General features: G+C 28.6%; 1 protein-coding gene across 4 annotated transcripts in view; it reads left to right on the top strand.

Moving 5' to 3' along the window:
- The first annotated feature begins 5,079 nt into the window (after positions 1–5,079).
- The window catches only part of LOC107457377 (putative carbonic anhydrase 3), a 60,203-nt gene continuing 43,497 nt past the window's right edge, over positions 5,080–21,785 (top strand). For 3 of the 4 annotated variants that reach the window (XM_016075530.4, XM_087165847.1, XM_087165850.1), the window contains exon 1: positions 5,080–5,217. In XM_016075530.4, the coding sequence (XP_015931016.2) occupies positions 5,139–5,217 (79 nt within the window). In that variant the 5' untranslated portion in view covers positions 5,080–5,138. Of the gene's footprint in view, positions 5,218–5,701; positions 5,837–21,785 lie in introns of those variants that run through there. The other variant, XM_087165848.1, reaches the window with a different exon arrangement.

Below are 21,785 nucleotides of genomic sequence, written 5' to 3' on the forward strand. Positions count from 1 at the left end.
GGCGAGTTAATCATAAGTTCGAAAAACCACTGGAAGTGGGACAAGGGCGACGACAATGGATGGTGTTTTCAATAGAAATGTAAACAATCTCGAGCTCGGCACCTACTCTAGTTCCGGTTAAAAAGTTTGCAGCTGCTTACTGCATGTTATTCGGATAGGCGATGTTTTCAAACGGATAATTTTGTTTTCAATAAAAGAAATAAATTAGATAATTTCTGAGCTCAAATCTGCCGTATTTCATAAGATATTAATGTTATTATGTAATTCTGAGGAGTTTGGAGTGAAAATTTGTTTTAGTTGTTTTGTTATTTATTATTAAAAAAGGTGACATGGTTGCTAGATTTTGAATAACTCGCTTTTTTGGCAGTCTTGATTTGGCCTCTTTCCATTTGTTTATTACTGCTTGTTCGTGTTGCAAGCTGTGAACCATCTTACGTTAGTGTTAACACTTTTAGTATTGTAAACACAAGTATTGTTAGCATTGTAAACATAAGTAATCAAATACATTGTTTGCGAGAATCTCAAAACACAATGATGCCAAATGGCTTTAAAATACAACTGAAACAGTAACCCGGAAATTTAGGCAGTCCCGAGCTTGCAGCGTTCCCTAGTGTAGAAAACACCATCCATAGTGGGTCAGAGGGGGAAATTGCCCCCCTATCGGGACGAACTTAAATGTCGTCGTCGGGAAAATGCTACCGTCTTGAAAAGAAATATAATTACTTTTTTTTTAAAAAAAAAATCTAGCTTTTTTATTTGATTCTTTTTCGTAAATGAGAACAAATTAAAAACTTAAGGACGAAAATGTGTTCTTCTTACTTGCATTTTACTGTCAACTTCCTGTTCACTTTTCCTCAAAAAATTCTGAGGGACAAGTCTTTTATATGTGCTCATATGGAAAGTTATTCAACACCCCTGAGGGATAGTGGGAGACAAGAAGACTGCCCCAGCTCCTACATCATCCTACTCACGTTTCCACACTTTTTGAAACTGACTATAATGCATGCACACTTTCTCTGCATTCAATAAAGAAAAGTATTTTGTTAAACGTCGCACCATTTAATGTACAGAATTCAATTTTTGAATTATTTGGAAATAGTGAAGATCTAAGTTTGTTCTGTCAATCTTCTTTTTTTTAATTTGCTCTTAAATAGCGTATATATTTATATATGCTAATAAATTAAATTATAATTACTCATATATGAGTTAAAATATTAAAATAGATTTGTAATAACTACCAAGTTGTTTCATGAACTCAACTATAATAAAGAGGACCTCAATCATTCTGTAGTTACAATCCACGTGCTATGTCATCATAAATAGTTTTTTTTAGTCATGAAAAGACATTTTTGTTTTTAATACAATAAAAAGAAATTGGGATTAACAAAATGGATATACAAATCATGATTGCAATCTCTGCTCTCGTCGGAAAAGTCCATCTTCCAAGCGAGAAATTTTTTTTAAAAAAACCCGACAAAAATAAAAATTTATTCTATTACATCGAATTTATTTATTTATTTGCTTGGTTTTTGTATTATTGTAGACACCGCTTCCTCCAAAATTGTGAGATGGAGGAATGGCAAAACTTCCCTGCAACTCCTTTATTCAACATATATAGCGCTTTTACATTGTAACGAAATTTATAATACTGCATATTAAGTTTTCCATTTTTTTTTTTACAATTTAAATATTAAATATTCTAGAGCCGATATGGCTTATGTGATAAGTGATTTCACTTCCTATTGATGAGACTTTGGTTCGAATTCCCATGTTAATTCATTTACTGCTCTCGGTTTGCACTGACAACAATTCCGATGTACAATACCTCCACTGGTAGAGGGATCATGTGTGAGAATAATCTTGACCTCGAGCTACCCATGGAGTATTTTCCTTTTTTTTTTCTTTTACAGATGTAAAGCAAATATGAACTTGTTTCGATTCTGATGTCCTCCATGAAAGTAAATTTGTCGTAGAACTTTACCAACAAGTTCCCTTGTACTCTAAGTTCGGTTCAAAATATCTACGGGTTTTAGTGTAAAAAGCAAAAATCATCTACATGAATTAATACCTAACATAAAGTAAATACCTTAAGCCATGCAATAAATTAATTTTTTTTTGTTATTATTTATTTACTTATGTTTGGTAAAGCGTAAATTCTATTTGTTTATTTAGCAAGAATTTTGTGTGAAATGAAAAAGAAAAATATTTTCATTTAATCATTTAGAATTAACTTATTTTTGTTTTGTAAATGTACATACATTGCAAGATTTATTCCCTTTCCATTTTTTTTTTTCATTTGTAGATTGACGATTAATACAGACTAAATTTAATATGTTTTGAAACTTAAAAAACGCATTAAAAACTTCTCAATTAAAATAAAGATTGTAATTTTTTTTTCTCAGAAATATTTTGCAACATATATCAAAACTAGTTAATATAACTTTAATACATTTTTGATGGTGCAAATATTTATTTTTTTAACCAAAATTTCCTTTCGTACTTTCGCAAATTAAAGTACACTGAAAGTTTGATATATCGAGATTCATATTGCGAGATGTCCGATATTACGGTACCTTCAAAACATTTAAGGTACAAAAATATATATATTAGCTTTCCGCTATAACGGCAAACTTTCGTTTGAGTAAAATGCATTTTTCTATTATTAAAATTAACGAAAGAGGACAAAATGGAAGACATTTTTTATTATTTATATCTGATGTTAGTATCGAAAGTGAACATCATTTCACTTTATTTTCCTCTTCCAATCAAGTTATCAAAGCATATATATGTGGATAACCACCAGCTAAATTACCTTTCGATATTAATAAGAAAAAATATTTTGCTATTATCAGCAATATTGACACATACTTCAAATGAATGTACCGTGCCCCAAAAAATAAATGGATCAACCGGAATAACTTCTGATCTAAAATTGGGATCTTCATGTTCTAAGACTCATTCTTAATGGTTCGAGAGGGGGACGTCAAACATACTAATTAATTAGTGTAAACGGTATTTTAAGTTAAAAAATTAGACGTAAAAACGGATAAAGAAGCAATAATTATTTTGTCATTTCAAATAATAAAAAATTAAATAACAAAACAGTTTGCTTGGTTTGTTTTTTAGCTGTTTTTTAGTTGTTAATTGTGATACATTTCCATCAAACTAGTTAGAATTAAACATTTACCAGTACTATGTATTAATATGAAGCAATTTTAAATCCAGTAATATTGTGTGATAATAAATGCGTCATAATAATCATAATAAAGCATATTGTTATTATTTGCTTTTCATTATTATTTTAATTATAATTACATTGATAGAGTTTAATTAATTGAGAAGTGTTTTTAAATAAATAAAATCTTTTTTTTTACTTAAAAACAAAATCACAAACATTTTATGATGTGGTTGATAACTTGGTTTTTAGTAGTTCCTCTAAAAAAACTTTAGTTAACTTTAGTTAGACGGAAACTCCTGTTTCTATTTATATCGAAATTGTATCCATTATCATTCCATCATTATTTCATGACATTTTTTAGAAAAGACAAGAAAAGTAAATAAATAAAATCAATAAATTAAAGAAATGAGAATATGTCAATAGAAAAATTTATTCCTATGTTATTTACTATTTCTATATTTTTGAAGTAAAAGAAGTTTTTGTATCAAGTTTCATCTTGCCGCTTCAATTTCTTAATTTAATGTTGTTAGTTAGATGTTTATAATTTCATGGTATAAAAACTATTTTTAACTCATTAATAAAATAAACGTATTCTGTTATAATCACCACTTAGGTGATTCAGATAATATCAATATTTATTTTATTTTTTTTTTACTTAGTTTGGATTCATCAAAGATAAAAGGCAACTTTTGAAAAGAGAATGAGGCGTTAAATTATTAACTTAATAATCGTCTGCTTCAAGAAGTTTTTGGGTATTTTTGTTCCATCTACTAACTCGTGGGTGCTAGAAAAAGCAGCTGTTTGAAAAAGCAGGTGAAGTGAATATCATTCTATTTTTTGAAAAGGGTAAAAGGGATCGTTGATTACAAATTAAGACTTCGGTATTGTACCCATTTTCTGGAATGTAGTCGTCCATGAGTTTGGTTTTTCAAAGCAAGATTGCTTGTCTCATTTAAAATTTGAATTTTAACATTCGAAAGAAAAAAAAAAGAGTCCCTTTAAGGTAAGTGAATTAAGGTTAAGGTAATTTCTCTTAAGGTAAGTGAAATATTTTTATTTTAAGATTACAGAAAAATTATTTATTTGTTGTTGTTGCTAATTCCCATCTGGTCTGACGGGGTTAGACCAGATCAATGAATCCATTGATATTAAGAAAATCCGAAACCAGAATGGGAGAGGAATGAATGTCTTTCCAGTTATTTAAATTGTATTAACTACATTAATGTCTAGTAATAAAACATAATTTTATTTAAAAAATTTATAGTTACTTTTTTTAAGCAGTCATTTTTACCGGCATACTTACTAATTTTATCAGGACTAACATTACTTTATAGATGTTTTGAATTCAGAAGTTGAATCAAAACAAAACATTGCATAAATAATAATAATTGCAGATGGAATAACCCCGCGGATGGTACGGAAGAAATAAAATCCTTCCCTTTCAATATAATAAATATCGCAAAATTTATTTATATTAAACCTTTTAAAAGTCGAAGCTTTTATGAGAGAAATTCATTACCATACAATCATTGATAGTCAAGGGAGAAATAAAATGATATAATAAACTAATATTCATAATTCAATCTAAACTGCCTCTAATCTAGTCAAATGCTTGAATTAAAATAAAGGATAAAGTGAAAAATGGCTTAGTATTCCTCGTAATTTCAATTTCGACATATTTTTTCTTTAGTGATAAGGTTTTTTTTTATTCAACATATTTCTTCCCTTTGGTTGTTTATTTATTCGTCTTTAAAAGTTTATATTTATTAATGACGTTCACACTTTAAATATGAAAGCGTAAAATTAAAATTTTGTTTGGGAAATACTGTTATGAACTCTGTTACCATACAACCGTTGTTATGGGTGTTGCCTCGACTCGAAGTACCGACAAAGAATACAGAGGGGAGAAGAAGGACAGCTCTTATAGACCTAATGTTAAACCAGTTACCTCCACTGTGGGATGTTCGAGCACTGCAGGAAAAGCAACCGTAAGGAGCGAAAGGGAACAGGTTCCAGGGTGATAAGAACTTGTTTCGAGGGTAATCTGCTGTTAGAGAATGTTTATATTTGTTTAAGATGTTTTCTAAAAATTATTTCTTTTACAGTTTTTAAAAATCCTCAGCATTATATGTTTTTAATATGAACAATACTACAAAGTTCATTTATTTTTTTAAATGCTATTTTGAGTATCTTCTACATTTTACATTATATAGACGCCGTTTAATGTGATCACGGTTAATGTTATCAATCGTTTAATGTTATCAAAATCGCTTAGTCCCGTCCGCTTATATCAAAATACATTGAAAAATCATCGTTTATTGTAATCAAATGTTCGTTTATTGTTATTAGTGAATATGTAAATTTTATTTTGAAATCAATAAAAACAAGAAGGAAAACTTTTTTTTTTTTGTTTAAAGTGTTTCCTGAAACTTACCGAAAGTCCAAACGGGGCACGTATATTATCTTTTAAACACGTGTTATTTAAGGGGGGGGGGGGTATTTTGCCATCTTCGGTCAAGCATTGTAAAATTCCGTAGCACTGTGCGATTTCAAATTCCCCGAAATCCTAAATAAAGAGAAAAGAAGACCTGCCAGTAACGAGTCGGTGTTTGTCACGAGCTCCTTTTTAGAAGAACTAAACCATTTTTATTTTAATACGTATGTAAAAAAATCATTTTTTAGCTTAAATTTTTTTTCGTTTACTGTATTGTAATCAATCGGCTATTGTTATCAAAAGCTCAAGAAGTTTATTTACATTCATGAACATTCAATAGCATTTAATAGATTTCATATAATATATATATATATATATATATATATATATATATATATATATATATATATATATATATATAATACAAAAGTTATAAAAATACTTATGTATTAATAAAAGCATTCAAACTTTTCGTGTTCATAAAATGCAGATATTCTATTTTGGGACTTCAAGGCTGAAAACATGCCAATGAATTATAATTAGATTTATGTTTCAAAAGTGGAGTTATTTTAAGATCTTTCACTTCCATATCATATAAGGAAAGATTAAACGATTTTCCATGAGTAATAAATAATTTTAATGAGGCGTAGGAATACAATTAATGCAATATGACTGCCCTGTTTACCCATTGAAAGTATCGTATAAAACCTAAGAGCGATGCTTTTCGCGTGTCTTTTGGTGTTTCATGTTTACCATCTGAACTCGTCGTTTTGACGGAAATCTGTGTCTTTCCCCCTCCGGCAGGAGGTGGATGAAACTGCTATTTCACCATCGTTTAGTAAAATAAAAGATTATGCCGAAACTGGACTCCTTAATCATGCTGTAATGACTTGTACATAACTAAAAAATAACGGTGTGGATCCAATCATATTATATATATATATATATATATATATATATATATATATATATATATATATATATATATATATATATATATATATATATATATATATATATACATACATATATATATATATATATATATATATATATATATATATATATATATATATATATATATATATATATATATATATATAGTAAATCACTATTTTAAAAAGAATATTTTTACATGGAACTGTGACATCAATTGAAAACTGAATATTAGTAAAATATGTATGGGAAAACATTCAGGATCACAAATTTATGAATTTTCTTTAATAAATAAAAATTATAATTGATCTAAGTTAAACAAAAGTTACTCGCTCCATTACAAATTAAACAAGAATGTTCAATTTAAAAAAAATTTACATAAATGAAAATTTCATCAATAATACATTTCATTACTATTTCATAAAAATAAAAAAGTCATAATTTTGGATACAAAAAACTAATATCACACCTATGAACCTTTGAAAGAATTAATCAAAACTGTCAAAAAAAGCGTTCGGTTCATCCTTTATATATTTACATTTATCTATACATAGTTGCCAACATGAGTAGGAAAAAATCCAGTAGATTTTACGAAATATAAATTTCCTGATAACTGTTGCATAATATACTAAATATTTTACATGTAGGGATTTTTTTTGTAATCAAAATACAAAAATTTTATTACCGTACGTAAAACCTATAAATGGTCTGCAAAATTTTCCATTTATGATAGACATTAAATGTACTTTAATTTTAAATGTTTTTTATCATGTTAACTCTTAATTTTGAATGCAAATAAACAAGTAATTCATTGATGATAGTTGAAATTTTTTTTTAAAAAATTAGTTTAAAAAGAGAAATCTGAATAAAAAATTGATAAAATATTTCAAAGACCGACCCGCGGTACGGGTTTGCCCAAGAGGAACTGTAGCTAATGTCATAGATATTTAGTAGAATTTAAGGCAGTTGGCTGCTGAAATAGCATGCTGTGGCTGTGGTGTACAGCTCAAGTAATGATATTAATTAAAGATGTATACCGATAGCTTGGCATGCGTTTTTCACCCTTACATACCCTGTCAAGCATGTCTGTGTAGCATCAGTGGTATCGTAAAATATCGATTAAACTTCCCATAAATTTTGAAGAAATCCTTGGAAACCGCGAATCAAGGACATGAAAGGAAATTAAAAAATAAAATCGATTATATTTCATAAGACCTAAATATTATTGAATTTAATTATCTAAATAAGAATTTATTAAACAAAGCTTTAAATTTTTTTATTTCTCTAGTAATTTATTTAAAACAATAAGTTTACAGTTGTACAATTCAAACACACACATTTAGTGCCTTGTGTTACAGTATGTGACAATTTTTTGAATAATTTGATTCTAATGTCTAAAATTCAGAGTAAATAATTGTCTTTTTTTTATATTTATTTCTAAATAAATATATTCGTTTTAAATTTTCTTTCTTCTTGATTTGGAATATTTTATATTTGAATTGTATGACTTCACTCCCTAGTATCCATGACAATGATATAAAAATTGTTATCTTCTTTTAAAATTAAGTTTTCTTATGTTTTTGTTGTCCTTAAAAAAATGATGATATATATCAAAAACAAAGTTTTCATCTTTCCGAAACTATAAAAGTCTATAATTTCCATATAATATAGGACAACAGTGTTTCGAAATCTATATTTCGTTTCCAATCATGTTTCTGCTAGTATTATTTCACTTACTATCGATTTTTAATATAACGAAATATGACATCGTCTTAAAGAAGGATTCATTTTATTTTTTAAAAAAAGATATTCTTTTCTATTTCAAGAAAACTTAGATGCAGTTATGCGTTTTCGCCAGGATATTAAAAGTTTGCGAAATGCTCTCAGGTAGTAAATGAGTTAATGCAATTTTATGCATTTTGGTTTTAACGTAAATAATTGTGTTCGCATATTGACTACACATTCAGTTGTTACTTTCATTTAAGTTATAAGACATTTTTGGTAGTTTTTTTTTTTTTAAATGAACTTTGCAGCAAGAAATAGTTTTGTTCGAAAAGTTCAAGAAATATACATTCAGATTAATTGCTTTTCATAGGATTTTGTAAATATTTTTTTAAATGTTCTTTCTTTTCTTTTTTAAACAAATTTAAATAACTGCATACATCATCAATAGCAATATTTAATGATTTACTTACATAAATATATTTGCGCAAAACACTTATAAACTGAAGTTTGCAGTTGAAGTCGCTATTCTGTATATTCATGTTCGATTACCAGTAACACGTGTAACTCGTGTGCTTGCTAATTCCTAGAAATGAGGTTAAAGTGACCGACGAGTAAAGGTCATTCAGAAAGGTTTGGGGGGACAATAGAAATTTAAAATGATAACATTCAGGAAGAAACATTCTAGGAAGAAGGTTTGTTCCTACATGTTCTAACAGAATATGCACCTGGATACATTCATTGTAGTACAGAAGTGTATTCACACACACGTCAAGATAATCATCGGCTTCAAAAATTTAATGGATTAACGAAACGTATTCTGGAAACAGATATTTCAGTAACTGGATTGAAGAAGCGTCAAGTATTTGCGATTGATGTACAAAAAAAAAAAAAAGTGCATTAAAAACTTTTGTATATTCTTAATGACATTTTCATTTTAGTAGCTACGTTTATTAAGCCATTTTGTTTCAAGGTTAAGGCACACTTCAGCGAATAAAATGAAACAAATTTTTTTCCAAAATTTAATTATATTGTCATCTAATAGAGGGGAAATCGCAGAGGACCATTTGACCAGATCTCCGAGAATTTAAAAATGGAAAGTTAGATATAGATAATGTTAAATAGATCATCATGACTTATAAAACAATGGAATTGTACTTAACAGCAATATCGTCTCTTTATTTCTTTAAAATACAACATACATTTCTTGTTGTTTTACGTGAAAATATTCGTGCTTGGTGAAAGCAATTTATTATTAAAAAATGTTTCATTAATGCTGTTTTAAAAAGAATTAAAAATAAAACTGCAACAAACATGAAATGGAAGGGGGAAAATGTTCAAAAGTAAACTATATATATATATATATATATATATATATATATATATATATATATATATATATATATATATATATATATATATATATATATATATATATATATATATATATATATATATATATATATATATATATATATATTGTAACATAAAAAGCTTCTATTAATCTTTTTACGTTAGTTTCTTTTCTATAAAACAACTCCTACTTTATTCCTAATTAATTATTCTATTTGAAATACTTTCTCACACTTTTAAAAGCCACATCCTGTTCTTAAATCTATTTTTGGTTCAACTATGCATTTAATTAAGAGCAGGACATATTTCCCTTGCTTTGTGTGGGAACGCGCGATCTCTTTCATAAACCAATACTAATCCTTGGGACTTCCCTTTTCCACTCAAATATAACAAAATAGAGGGAAATTCCTTTGCTACTTTCCCTAAGATAAAAACTTGAGCACACAGTTTTTGAGTGCGAATTGGAGCTCCGCCTTTGCTAGAAAATGTCTTAAATATACTATGTGAAGCTAATAAAATATTTTTTGCCTTCCAACTGCTATCTGCGTGGCCTAACATCACTCACCATGACTGCTACCCTTTCAAGCCTAGCAGGATAGATAAATTTTGCAGTTGGTTTGGCACTTTTTTTTTCACTGGCTCCATTAAAAAAAAAATGCTTTTTTCAAATAAGTAAAAAATATATAAATATAAAAGGAAAGAAAATAATCGAATGAAGTTTTAGGAGATGCCGGCGTTGCTCGTGAAACAGATATCCTGACTAAAAGAATGAGAATTTCGGGACTTTCCTTCATAATGGGTCCAGACGTTGCCTCTACACCGTTGTACCGGAATCGCCGTTAAAGAATTGATGTCTTCGCTGTTTTGGTTTCGTTTTCGCCTACCGTGTGTTACCATCAACAATTAGCTTCTTGCGGATTTACAGCAAGTGCTTGCTGTGTTGCCCTACTTGCTTGCTGCTTGTCGGTCTCATTGAGGATTGATAAAGGTTCAGCATATGGTCGAATTGATTTCGTTTTCTGGCGATTTTCTCGAGTGTTCTGTGTTTCCTTGAACGGAAGATGACCAAAAATGTGATCTCAAGTGATAGCTATGATTCCGCTCGCGTGTGCGCGTGATTCATCAAATATTAGAAGTGATTTATTGGTGATTAATTACAGATGTGATTGGTATTTACTCTCAAAAGTTTAAGTTTTTAAACGTGAATACTTTTGAATCATTTACGCTCATATATTGAAATAGGAACATATAATTTTATGTTTATTGTTCCAAATATTTATTCCGGTAATATTATATTTATCTATTAATATTTATATTTTGATAATAGTTCCATTTATTGATGATATTATTCAATGGTTTATAATATTATTTGTTTAAATTAAATAATGATATTAAAATTTAGTGCTATCACATATTTTTTTTCCACTTATGATTCAGTATGATTATAGTTTTAATTATTATTTAAGGAATCACTTTTTATATTGCATTATATATCACAGTGTATATTATATTGATTGTAGAAGTAAAATTTAAATTTTTATTTTATTATGGTGTTTAAAAAAGCAAAATATGTGCTATTCATAAATTTAACTTTTTTTTCTTTTAAATGTTATATTTAATTAATGAAATTTATTTTGGTTATTTGAATGCCCTTACGGAGTGGCAAAAATTACAAATTAAAGATGGTAATTAAAAATAGTGCAACAAATAATTTTGAAAATCAATACAAAAATTTTCAAAATTAGAATTTAAATGAAGTTAGACTCAGAGAAGGTTCAAGCATTTCCATTAACAGATCAAGTTTATTAGAGAAAGAGTCAAATCCAACATAAAGTGACCAAACCACAAATTGACAATGAATAGTATCCGGATACACTCAAAATACATTCAAAATAAAAATAATAAAAGTAACAACTACCCGATGGTGACTAAGAAAACTATCTTGTTAAATACTAACACAGGTGGTACTTTAAAAATAAACCCAACAAATATTTTAGAAAAGTTATGTGTCCAAAAAGAAAGATAAATGAAAACAAACAAAAAGTAATTTGCAAATTAACCTAACTTGCACTTCAAATTAAAAATAAGGAAAATAGCTAGGTCAGTCAAATTTTAAAAAACTGATTTACCTAATACCATATTGAATTTGAAAGCTTTGTTTTGGATTTCAATTAATAATGAATTGTGTTAAACGGGTTGTAATGTAAATTCTGAGAAGACTGATCACCTTTTCTGATTGTAAAAGCAATTTGTTCTCACACATTTTTTTTCCTGAAATCCTGGTTAATGTTTGCAATTAAAAAAAAACCAAAAAAGGTTAAGAGGATAGAAAAAAAAATTTTTTTTTTTCAAATCTAAGAAAAACAAAAAGAAAGGAAGAAAATAAAAATTTGGGCATAAAAAAAAGAAGAATAGTAAAAAGAAAAATGTCAACAAAGTCAGTTTAAAGAAAAATAAAACAAAAGATAGACTGAAAATAAAGATTTAAATAGCAAAACTGAAAAAATCAAGTGTTTTTGAAATTATCAAGTGTTTTTGAGACTGATTGTGATAATGTGGGGCCGCACTGTCAAAATCATGTTGACGGAATTATGCAAATTCAAGATAATGAGAAAAAAAAAACTTCCAGCTTCAGGAATTTTAAGAAATTTTTCAGATATTTTTGCTAAAAATAAATAGTTTATAGAGACAATAAAAATTTAACCTCAAAGGGTAAAATAACCATCAAATTTACAAGTATCAAATTTTTTTTGTCTCATTGAAATAAAAATACTGAAGTCTTAAACTTCAGATTAAAGACCATTGTGTCAAAAAATTTTTACATTTTATATTGAAAATTTTTTTGATAAAAAGTGTCAGTTTGTATTTTTATATCTCATATCACTTGCATTTTCATATTTTTGTATCTTTCTTGTTATTGAATATGAATATTTACATCTTTTAGGAAATTTTTATAGATTTTCTTGTCTTAAGTGAAAAGTTTATTTTAATTGTGTTAGTATGAGGAATAACTTTATTTACTGTGATTATAAAGAAGGACTGAAAAAACTTAATCACAAAAATTTTTTTGAAAATGGAGATCTAACACTTCATTTCGATAGTAGCGGTACTTCAAAATTTTTTTTCTTCCTCTAACTCTGTATGAAACTTTTTTTACATAGTGTGCAAGTGTGTTTTTTTTATAATTCATGTTACTTTATATCTTGTTGATTTTACAAATATTATTATTATTATTTTAATTGTGTCATCATAAGGAAAGTTTTGCAAAGGGATAATTTTAAAAAATTTTTTGATGTTAGTTAAAATTTTTCGGCGAGGGGGGATGTAACATAAAAAGCTTCTATTAATCTTTTTACGTTAGTTTCTTTTCTATAAAACAACTCCTACTTTATTCCTAATTAATTATTCTATTTGAAATACTTTCTCACACTTTTAAAAGCCACATCCTGTTCTTAAATCTATTTTTGGTTCAACTATGCATTTAATTAAGAGCAGGACATATTTCCCTTGCTTTGTGTGGGAACGCGCGATCTCTTTCATAAACCAATACTAATCCTTGGGACTTCCCTTTTCCCCTCAAATATAACAAAATAGAGGGAAATTCCTTTGCTACTTTCCCTAAGATAAAAACTTGAGCACACAGTTTTTGAGTGCGAATTGGAGCTCCGCCTTTGCTAGAAAATGTCTTAAATATACTATGTGAAGCTAATAAAATATTTTTTGCCTTCCAACTGCTATCTGCGTGGCCTAACATCACTCACCATGACTGCTACCCTTTCATATATATATATATATATGGGTGATTCTCACGAAACATGATATTCACTGTCCCTTGCTCCAAGATCTAATACTATAATACTAAAAGAACTTTTTTTAAAAAAAAATTAATGAATAGCATTGTTGTTGCTGCTGGCATTTTAAAATGACTTTGCACTAGCAGTCATTGTTTTGTATACTTAAAAAACTTAATTGAATATCAAAATGTCATTTTCCTGGCATGTCCCAAACAATATTTCCAATAATAACTAGCTTCAAAACTTCCCATGCATTTTTCAAAATCTATTTTTTTTTATCTTATCCTATGTTAGCATTTCTAGAATATACGCAGAGGGTATTGTTTACCAAAACTTCATTTAAAAAAAAATTTTCTGTCAATAATTTGTTTGTCCCATGAAAATCTGTCATTTTCCTGGCTACTTTTATTTGGTGATTTATAACCAAAATAGGGTTCTAGGAAAAAAAGGTCCCGGAAAAAAAGGTACCTGGAAAAAAAGGTACGGAAAAAAAGGTCCCGGTAAAAAAGGTACCTGTGTAGGGAAAATATTTGAAAGGAGAAGATTCATGGAGAAGATTAGATTGAAGATTAGACTCCATGAGAAGATTAGATTGAAGCGCATTTTGCTGTTCCGTGCATGTTTTTTTTTTCGTGTCGCCCATTTTTAACTAATTAAAAAGGACCAATACTTTCACCTCCAATCACGAATAAACATCCAACACATAAATTCTCCCAACTTCCCCGATTGGCTACTTTAAGCCTCACATTAGCAACTTCTTCACAAAATATAATTTAAGATAGAAAATAACACATTTTTCACTTAAAAAAACTAACAAAAAAAAAGTAAAACATTATTGAAAAATTTAAATAGTATCTTCCCGCTTTAAAAAATAATCAAAGAAGAATAAATAAATGAAATAAAATTTAAAAAAAAAGCGTAATACAACCAGCCCATAAGTCCCCCCCCTTTCCCTTCTCCTTACCTCAATGATCTAATCTGAATTATTACAGATAAAAAGAATATTCATTGAAACAGCGAGAAGCATTCATGCTGCCCTGAAAGCGAGAGGGGAAATATCCCTACAGATTTTCCCTATGAAGGTACCTTTTTTACCGGGACCTTTTTTTCCGGGACCTTTTTTTCCAGGGACCCTTTTTTCCATACCTTTTTTTCCAGGGACCTTTTTTACCGCGACCTTTTTTTCAGTACCTTTTTTTCCGGGACCTTTTTTTCCGTCTACCGATAGCGCCAGGAATCAATATCTTATGTTAACAGATTGATTAGATACCCTACTAACTGAACATGTCTTGTTGCATGAATAAAGAACCAATTTTCTGGCTCAAAATCTATTTAAAAATTTTTTTCAAGGTGAGTAGGTTTTTATGCTGTCATTTTCCTGGTTTCTTGAAATCATTAATAACAAAAACTACATAGATTTATCTGAGTTATTTTAAGAAATACTGTTGTTTTCTGCAGAATATAAAAGTCATTGGCCAAAATATTAAGTTAAAGTAAAGTTATATGCTATAAAATGGTGAATTTGTCATTATCCTGGCTTATGAATGCCAGGACATTGAAGTGTTACCAGAAATTCTTTTTAACTGGTATTGCTGTAAAGAGGGAAAGCAAATATTAACTTAATTCCAAGTTTATGTATGATTGTAATAGGCCTGGATGTAATCAAAGTTATTTATTTATTTAATGATTGATTATTATACAAAATTTTATTCTGCACATATCAGCAACAAAAATTTTTTTGCTTCCTTCTACAGTGGATAAAAAGAATTAATTTAAGCAATTTATGGTCCATCTAACATAAAGGCTTAAGTTGAGTTACTTACTTAAAATGACTGTTTTTTAAACTTCTAAGGTAATATGTCATTTTCCTGACATTCAAGATTTGGTGAATTTCTATTTTATTCTTTTTCTCGAACAAATTTCTATAAACTACACTGCTGTCTACAAGATATTATTAAGTGTAGCTAAAGAAGTATACAAAAATTTTTTTAGATTATTTTGAAGACTTTAAATTTGAAGAAATTTTTTGTCCGAATTGTCATGTTTCGTGAGAATCACCCATATATATAAACGTTATTGGAAAAAATTCTTATAAAAATAGTTGAAAGTGCTCTTACGCACTATTTAATGTATTTTTTAATGCACTATTTAATGTAATGTAATCAACGCAAACTAACGTTTTAATAAGTGCTATAAAATTAACCATTTAAAAAAAGAATTTAATCAAGTATTTAAAATACCAAAATAAAATGTATTAACTATGAACAAGTAATCTTAATTAAATTCATTATTAAAATAATTTGTGTTGCATGGAATAGCAGAATAACTATCCCATATATCCATCAATAAATGGTCCATAAAAATATTTAAAATAATCTCTTAAAAGAAAAATTTCTATCACTTAAATGACACCTCCCTTTATCAAAATCTTCAATACCTGTTAAAATAGTAGGAAAAACTTTCACTGAGCAGATAATATTTTCAGCACTTTCTATATTAAAAATTAAAAAATAACACCTTTTGTAAAAAAAAAAAAAAAAAAAAAAAAAACATCTCTCTTTTAAAATGAAAGAAGTGTTCTACCTGAAAATTCCTCCTCCTTACCTCACTTAGCGGATCTGAATCAGAATTATAAAATAGTGAGAAAAACATTTATCATGTAGTGAATTCTTTCAGCCCTTTCTTCATAAAAATTAGTTTTTTTTTAAAAGAAAAAAATCTATAATAGAAGGAAAGAAAAAAAACTTTTAAAATAAACCACCTTCTTAAAAGGAAAAAAAATACGTCGCACCCAAAAGTACCTTACCTCAATTAGCAAATCTAAATCATAATAATAAAATAATGAGAAAATTATTCTTGATACAGAGAATTGTTGCAGTCCTTTCTGCAAAATAATAAATAACATAAATAAATAAATAAACAATTAAAAATAACATGTATTTCATAAAAAAAATATTTTAAATAATTCTTTCCTCATAAAAAAAAAGAGAAATACATCAAAATAATAAGTATAAATAAAAATTATTTTAAATACTCTCCCTCTTGTAAAAAGAAAGAAGAAATAGGCCTGACTCAAAAGCCTCAGATTCATTTAAACACATCAACAACTTCTACGCAAAATATTATTTAAAATAAAAAATTACATATTATCCATTAAAAAATTTTGAAATAATCCTTCCCCCTTAAAAAAAACCAAGAAAAGAAATACATCCAACTCAGCGAAACTGAATGCCCTGAAATTCCCCTTTTTTACCGAGACTCTTTTTACAAGTACTTTTTCTCCGGGAAATTTTTTCCCTCTACCACTTAGAATATCGTCTGCACTAATTAATTGTCATATTTAAAATCACCCCCTTGAACCATTAAGATTGAGTTCTAGAAAGTGAAGATCCGATCATTAGATCAAAAGTTATTTAGGGTGGTCCGTTTTTTATTTTGCGTATATATTTTTGTTCTCAGAATATTAAAACCAGCTTTTTAGTTTAGTGAAGACGCTGGTCACCTTAGTCTAAGACAAAAAAGTCTAAATCTCATCATGTTGCGTTCTGTGGACAAACAAGTAATTCAAATTTTCAAAAATACAGTGCACTCCCGATTATCCGGGTTAATCACCGGGACAGGGAGCACGGAGAATCGAAAAACACGGATAATCCGAAAACTCTTCTAATTAGAGAAAAAATCAATATCAGTACAAAAAATATAAAAATTACTGACATTTGCATGCTGTATAACATCAAACTAGGAATTTTCCTTTTAAAATATTGTGTAATGCGTCTTCGTCATATGTTTTACACATGTTTTACGAACTGCAGTAATGTCACCGTAATGAAATCCTCCCATATAATCTAATAAAATTTCCACAGAGCAGCAGAAATAGAAATTCTATTTCCCTCATTTACTACATCTTCTGCATCAGTCACTATCATCACTATTTGATTTAACAACATAACGATGTCTTCATCTGTCAAATACAGGAAGCCAGGCTCACATGCATCACTTTGAAACCAATCTTCAAAATTTTCTTCGTCAAGAATTTCGAAACCTCAGATTTCTTTTGCTTGTTCGAGAATACTGTTATCATATTTTTCTTGAACATCTGAAGAAGATTGCTCATCGAGCGATATTATCTTTCTCCAAGATCGTGATAAAGTAGACGATTTTACCTTTGACCATGCTGCTGATATTCGATATACTTCAATCCACTAACGAATATTGCTTCCAAAAATTTGGTTGTGTTAAAACTTCATGAATAAAATTTTCTTTAATCTTTAAAATGTTTCTCTTTATATTTTTCGTGTGACTCCGGAATGAACACGGATAATCCGCAAACCGGATAATCCGTGCACGGATAATCGAGAGTGTACTAGCTAAAGGTGGTATGAACGCGCGCATATGGTGTACACTTTTATAAGAGTGAAGTGACAATACTGTGAAAACTATTTTCGATTGCTTGGAATACGATTTTATGTAATTATATTATTTCGATGCTGCTTGTTATAGTCATTTTCCTTGAAATATATTATTGATTTTGCCAAGAAAAAGTCCAAGAACCTACATTCGAACTATAGATTGCGTTCGTGAGAACGGGAGCTCGAATCCAGTCGGCCGAAGAGTGTAGTAAATGGTGACAGATGCACGTTAAATCTGTTGGGTCACAAAGCCCTAAATGTTCCCATAACAAATTATACCTCTGGTGGTATTGGATTGGAGATTAATCGTTCTCCGGTTCAGGTCAAAATTACGATCTGTAGATGAATAAATGGATGTATGAATGGATCCGTACTTTAAAACGGGTGTGACGTATGGGTGTGGCAGAATTCTTGGCCATAGATGGTGCCACAGGAAAATAACGAATGCAGAGAATGATGGAAAAAAATCTAGTCTTTGCAATTTTTAAGTCAATCACTAAATGAGAAAAAGTTTGGGTATCAATTTCTCCGAATAATCTGTGAGAGTGATGTCAAAACAGCCATTTCTATTGAAAAAAGCTGCTAGGATATGAGATTTTTTGAGAAAACATGCTTCTTAACCTACACAAAAGTTACTATTAACACCCAAAGGGGGAAAAATAGCTTTATATTCATATTGGAAATAAAAAAGTGCTGTTTCCTAATTTATATTATGGTTAATGGTTCGGTTCTAGGAAAAAAAAGGTACCGGAAAAAAAGGTCCCGGTAAAAAAGGTACCTGTGTAGGGAAAATTCTGTAGGGGAAAATATTTGAAATGAGAAGATTAGATTGAAGCGCTTTTTGCTGTTCCGTTTTTTTGTGTGGGTATTTTCTGGTTTTTGGTTTTCTGCATGGTTTTCCGCGTCGAGCGTTTTTAAAGTGCTTTTTATCCAACTTTTGTTTCTTATTTATGCATTTATTCTTAAAAAGTTAATTAAATATGAAAATGTTCAATAAAATTGTTTATTTATTTTCTAAGATCATGATTGTACCGGGAATCTTGACTCTATTGAAAAAGTGTGATCAGGCTATATGAAACTTTTAGGGGGGGGGGAGTAAAATTAATGTGTTTCGCTTATAACGCTTCTAATAGAAATTTTTTGACAGGTATTTGCATGTTATTTTCTTTCATTTTTCGCTTTTTCTTATTTTGTAATAAGTTACAATTGATAACATAGCACAGAACCGTAGAAAATAACACATTTTTCACTTAAAAAATTACAAAAAAAGGTAAAACATTATTGAAAAATTTAAATAGTATCTTCCCGCTTTAAAAAATAATCAAAGAAGAATAAATAAATGAAATAAAATTTTAAAAAAAAAGCGTAATACAACCAGCACATAAGTCCCCCCCCCTTACCCTTCTCCTTACCTCAATGATCTAATCTGAATTATTACAGATAAAAAGAATATTCATTGAAACACTGAGAAGCATTCATGCTGCCCAGAAAGCGAGAGGGGAAATATCCCTACAGATTTTCCCTATGGAGGTACCTTTTTTCCGGGACCTTTTTTTCCCGGACCTTTTTTTTTTCAGGGACCCTTTTTCCCGTACCTTTTTTTCCAGGGACCTTTTTTACCGGTACCTTTTTTTCCGTACCTTTTTTTCCGGGACCTTTTTTTCCGTCTACCAATGGTTCAGTTATACTCACTCCCTGTACAGCTGGTTTCATTCATTTTTTATTTATTACATAGCTGCTGTTAAGGTTAAACAATCAACACTAAAGCAAAATATATGGAATATTTCTTAGAAATACCAATTCATATTGATGAAGAATTGTGAATCATCAGTTTTCCACCGTAATGTTCTTTGCTCTATATTTTCCTCTCCCATCTAATGGTTAATCGAAATTTAGTATTCGTTTAAAAGAAATTTGCATCAAGGAGTGTGATTACATTAACGAGGTTCCGCTCTGTGTGATTCAGTTGGGTGTAAATTAGCATGGTTCTTCCTGTTTGAAGAAAAGCACAGTGGCAAATTTTTGGAATGACAAAAGGGTCAGTAGAAACCGCAAATAGTAAATCACCATGTTTCCTAGAAGTTGTCAAATATATTGTAACTATGGTCATCCATCTTGTACCTCTCCCCTTCATGAGCATTGAAGGAGCGACAGGAAACTCGATCCTTGAGCATTTCTTATTTTATTTTTAGAATGAGAAATTTGTTGTTGCTTTTAAAAATAGAAAAAAAAAATAATTCATGGAATAGCAAGAGAGGAAATATTTAAGCTTTTAGTAGAAATATAATTTTACTTTCAGAGTTTCACCATAATTGGTTTAATTTTAAAAAATTAGCCATAAAAGACTGCTTTCTTTTTTTTTGAATTAGCATATTTAGTTTTAAAGACATCTATTCAGTTTGTCTCTCTTTCTTTTTGTATATAAAAAAATTAATCACATTTAAACGAATTTTGGCAAAAAAATTTTTTGGGAAAAAAAAAAGCTCTTTCTTTTTTTTCTCTCTCTATTTTTCATCTGCTTATTTCTTATTTTGCTTAAATAAAGAATAAAAGTTAGTATACTTGCTAACTAGCGCAATGACTAACATAATTCATTACGTAAAACATAAGACTCAATGTAATATGGTTAGTACATTGAGTTTTTTGTCTGTTCTTTTGCTTCCAGAAGAAGCTAGTTTTTAAAAGACTAAAATAAAGCAAAATTTTTGAAATCAACTTTTGTTTTTACATTTTTAATTCAAATCATTCGAACCATGACAAAATATTGTTGATTAAAAAAATGGCAAACTTTGATTAAAAAAAAATGCAATATTTGTAGCTCCTCTCCATGAAGCGCAAACGCTGTTTTTGAAGGCATTTCACCAAAAAAAATTGTTCCAGTTCCTAAAGTAAGAGTTTCCTTGTTTTCTGAGTTGGCTTCTATGATAAATTTGCAATCATGTTACATATCCTTTTCTTAATCTACATGATGATAAGTTTGATACGGAGGCTTATTTTCATTACTTTTTAAAGAATGCATTAAAACTTTAATCATCTCTTGAATATATAATAAATATAAAAAAAATTTTAAATATATATAAAAAAAAAATTCAAAATTATTCCGCTCATGCTTAGAGTGATAGTGATAGACTACTTTAAAAGCTCATATTTTGAGCAATTTTGTTTTTTTATGTAAACTTTAAAATAGCAATTTTAATATTATTTGAATATAGTTCCAAAAAATTTGTTGATTATTTGCAAAGTTATAGCCAAAAAATACAAGACAAAAAGAATTTTATTTTATAAAAATGTTCATAACTCCAAAAGTACGTAAGGGTTGGCAAATAACAACCAAATTTGTCTAATCTAATTGCTTTAGTGTGTTCAAAAATCCTTGCTTTCGTTCGTAATTTATTGACTATTACGCTTTTGAAAGCTTTAAAACTTTTTTCAAGTATAGAGGAATTATATGTCCTAAACACCACTTAAGTATTTCTTGAGAAATATTTCTAAATAGCTTTCTTTTAATTCTGCTATTCAAACTTTTTTCAATGTTTTGAATGTCTCCTACCTCATAAATTATTGTTTCAGTTTTTATTATATTTTTCCTCGCTTCAATGTTATTTTATGTCATCTAACATGACTAATAGTTCAAGTTTACTTTCGAAAGAATTTTAATAATTTAGTTTACGAGCGTTGTTTACGGAATACTCTGTGTGTAAAAAAAAAGTGTGTTTTTGTGCATAAAATTTATTTTGTATGTAATATAATTTCATAGAAATTTAAAAAATTGTTTGGATTGAGCAAATTGGTTTATGCTCCTTCATTTCGTATCACAAAAACCAATATACTTAACTCCTTTTTAAATTAAGGTGGATTTTTCTGGAAGTTCGAAACATTTATTTGCGGAAAAGAAAACTAAGTTTTAAAAAGGAAAACTTCAGGGTCAAGATTTACGAATAAGTAAAAACAATGAGTTA

This window comes from Parasteatoda tepidariorum, chromosome 6 (assembly GCF_982258835.1).
Source record: "Parasteatoda tepidariorum strain Cologne lab strain chromosome 6, Ptep-v5.0, whole genome shotgun sequence".
NCBI classification, from domain to species: Eukaryota; Metazoa; Arthropoda; class Arachnida; order Araneae; family Theridiidae; genus Parasteatoda; species Parasteatoda tepidariorum.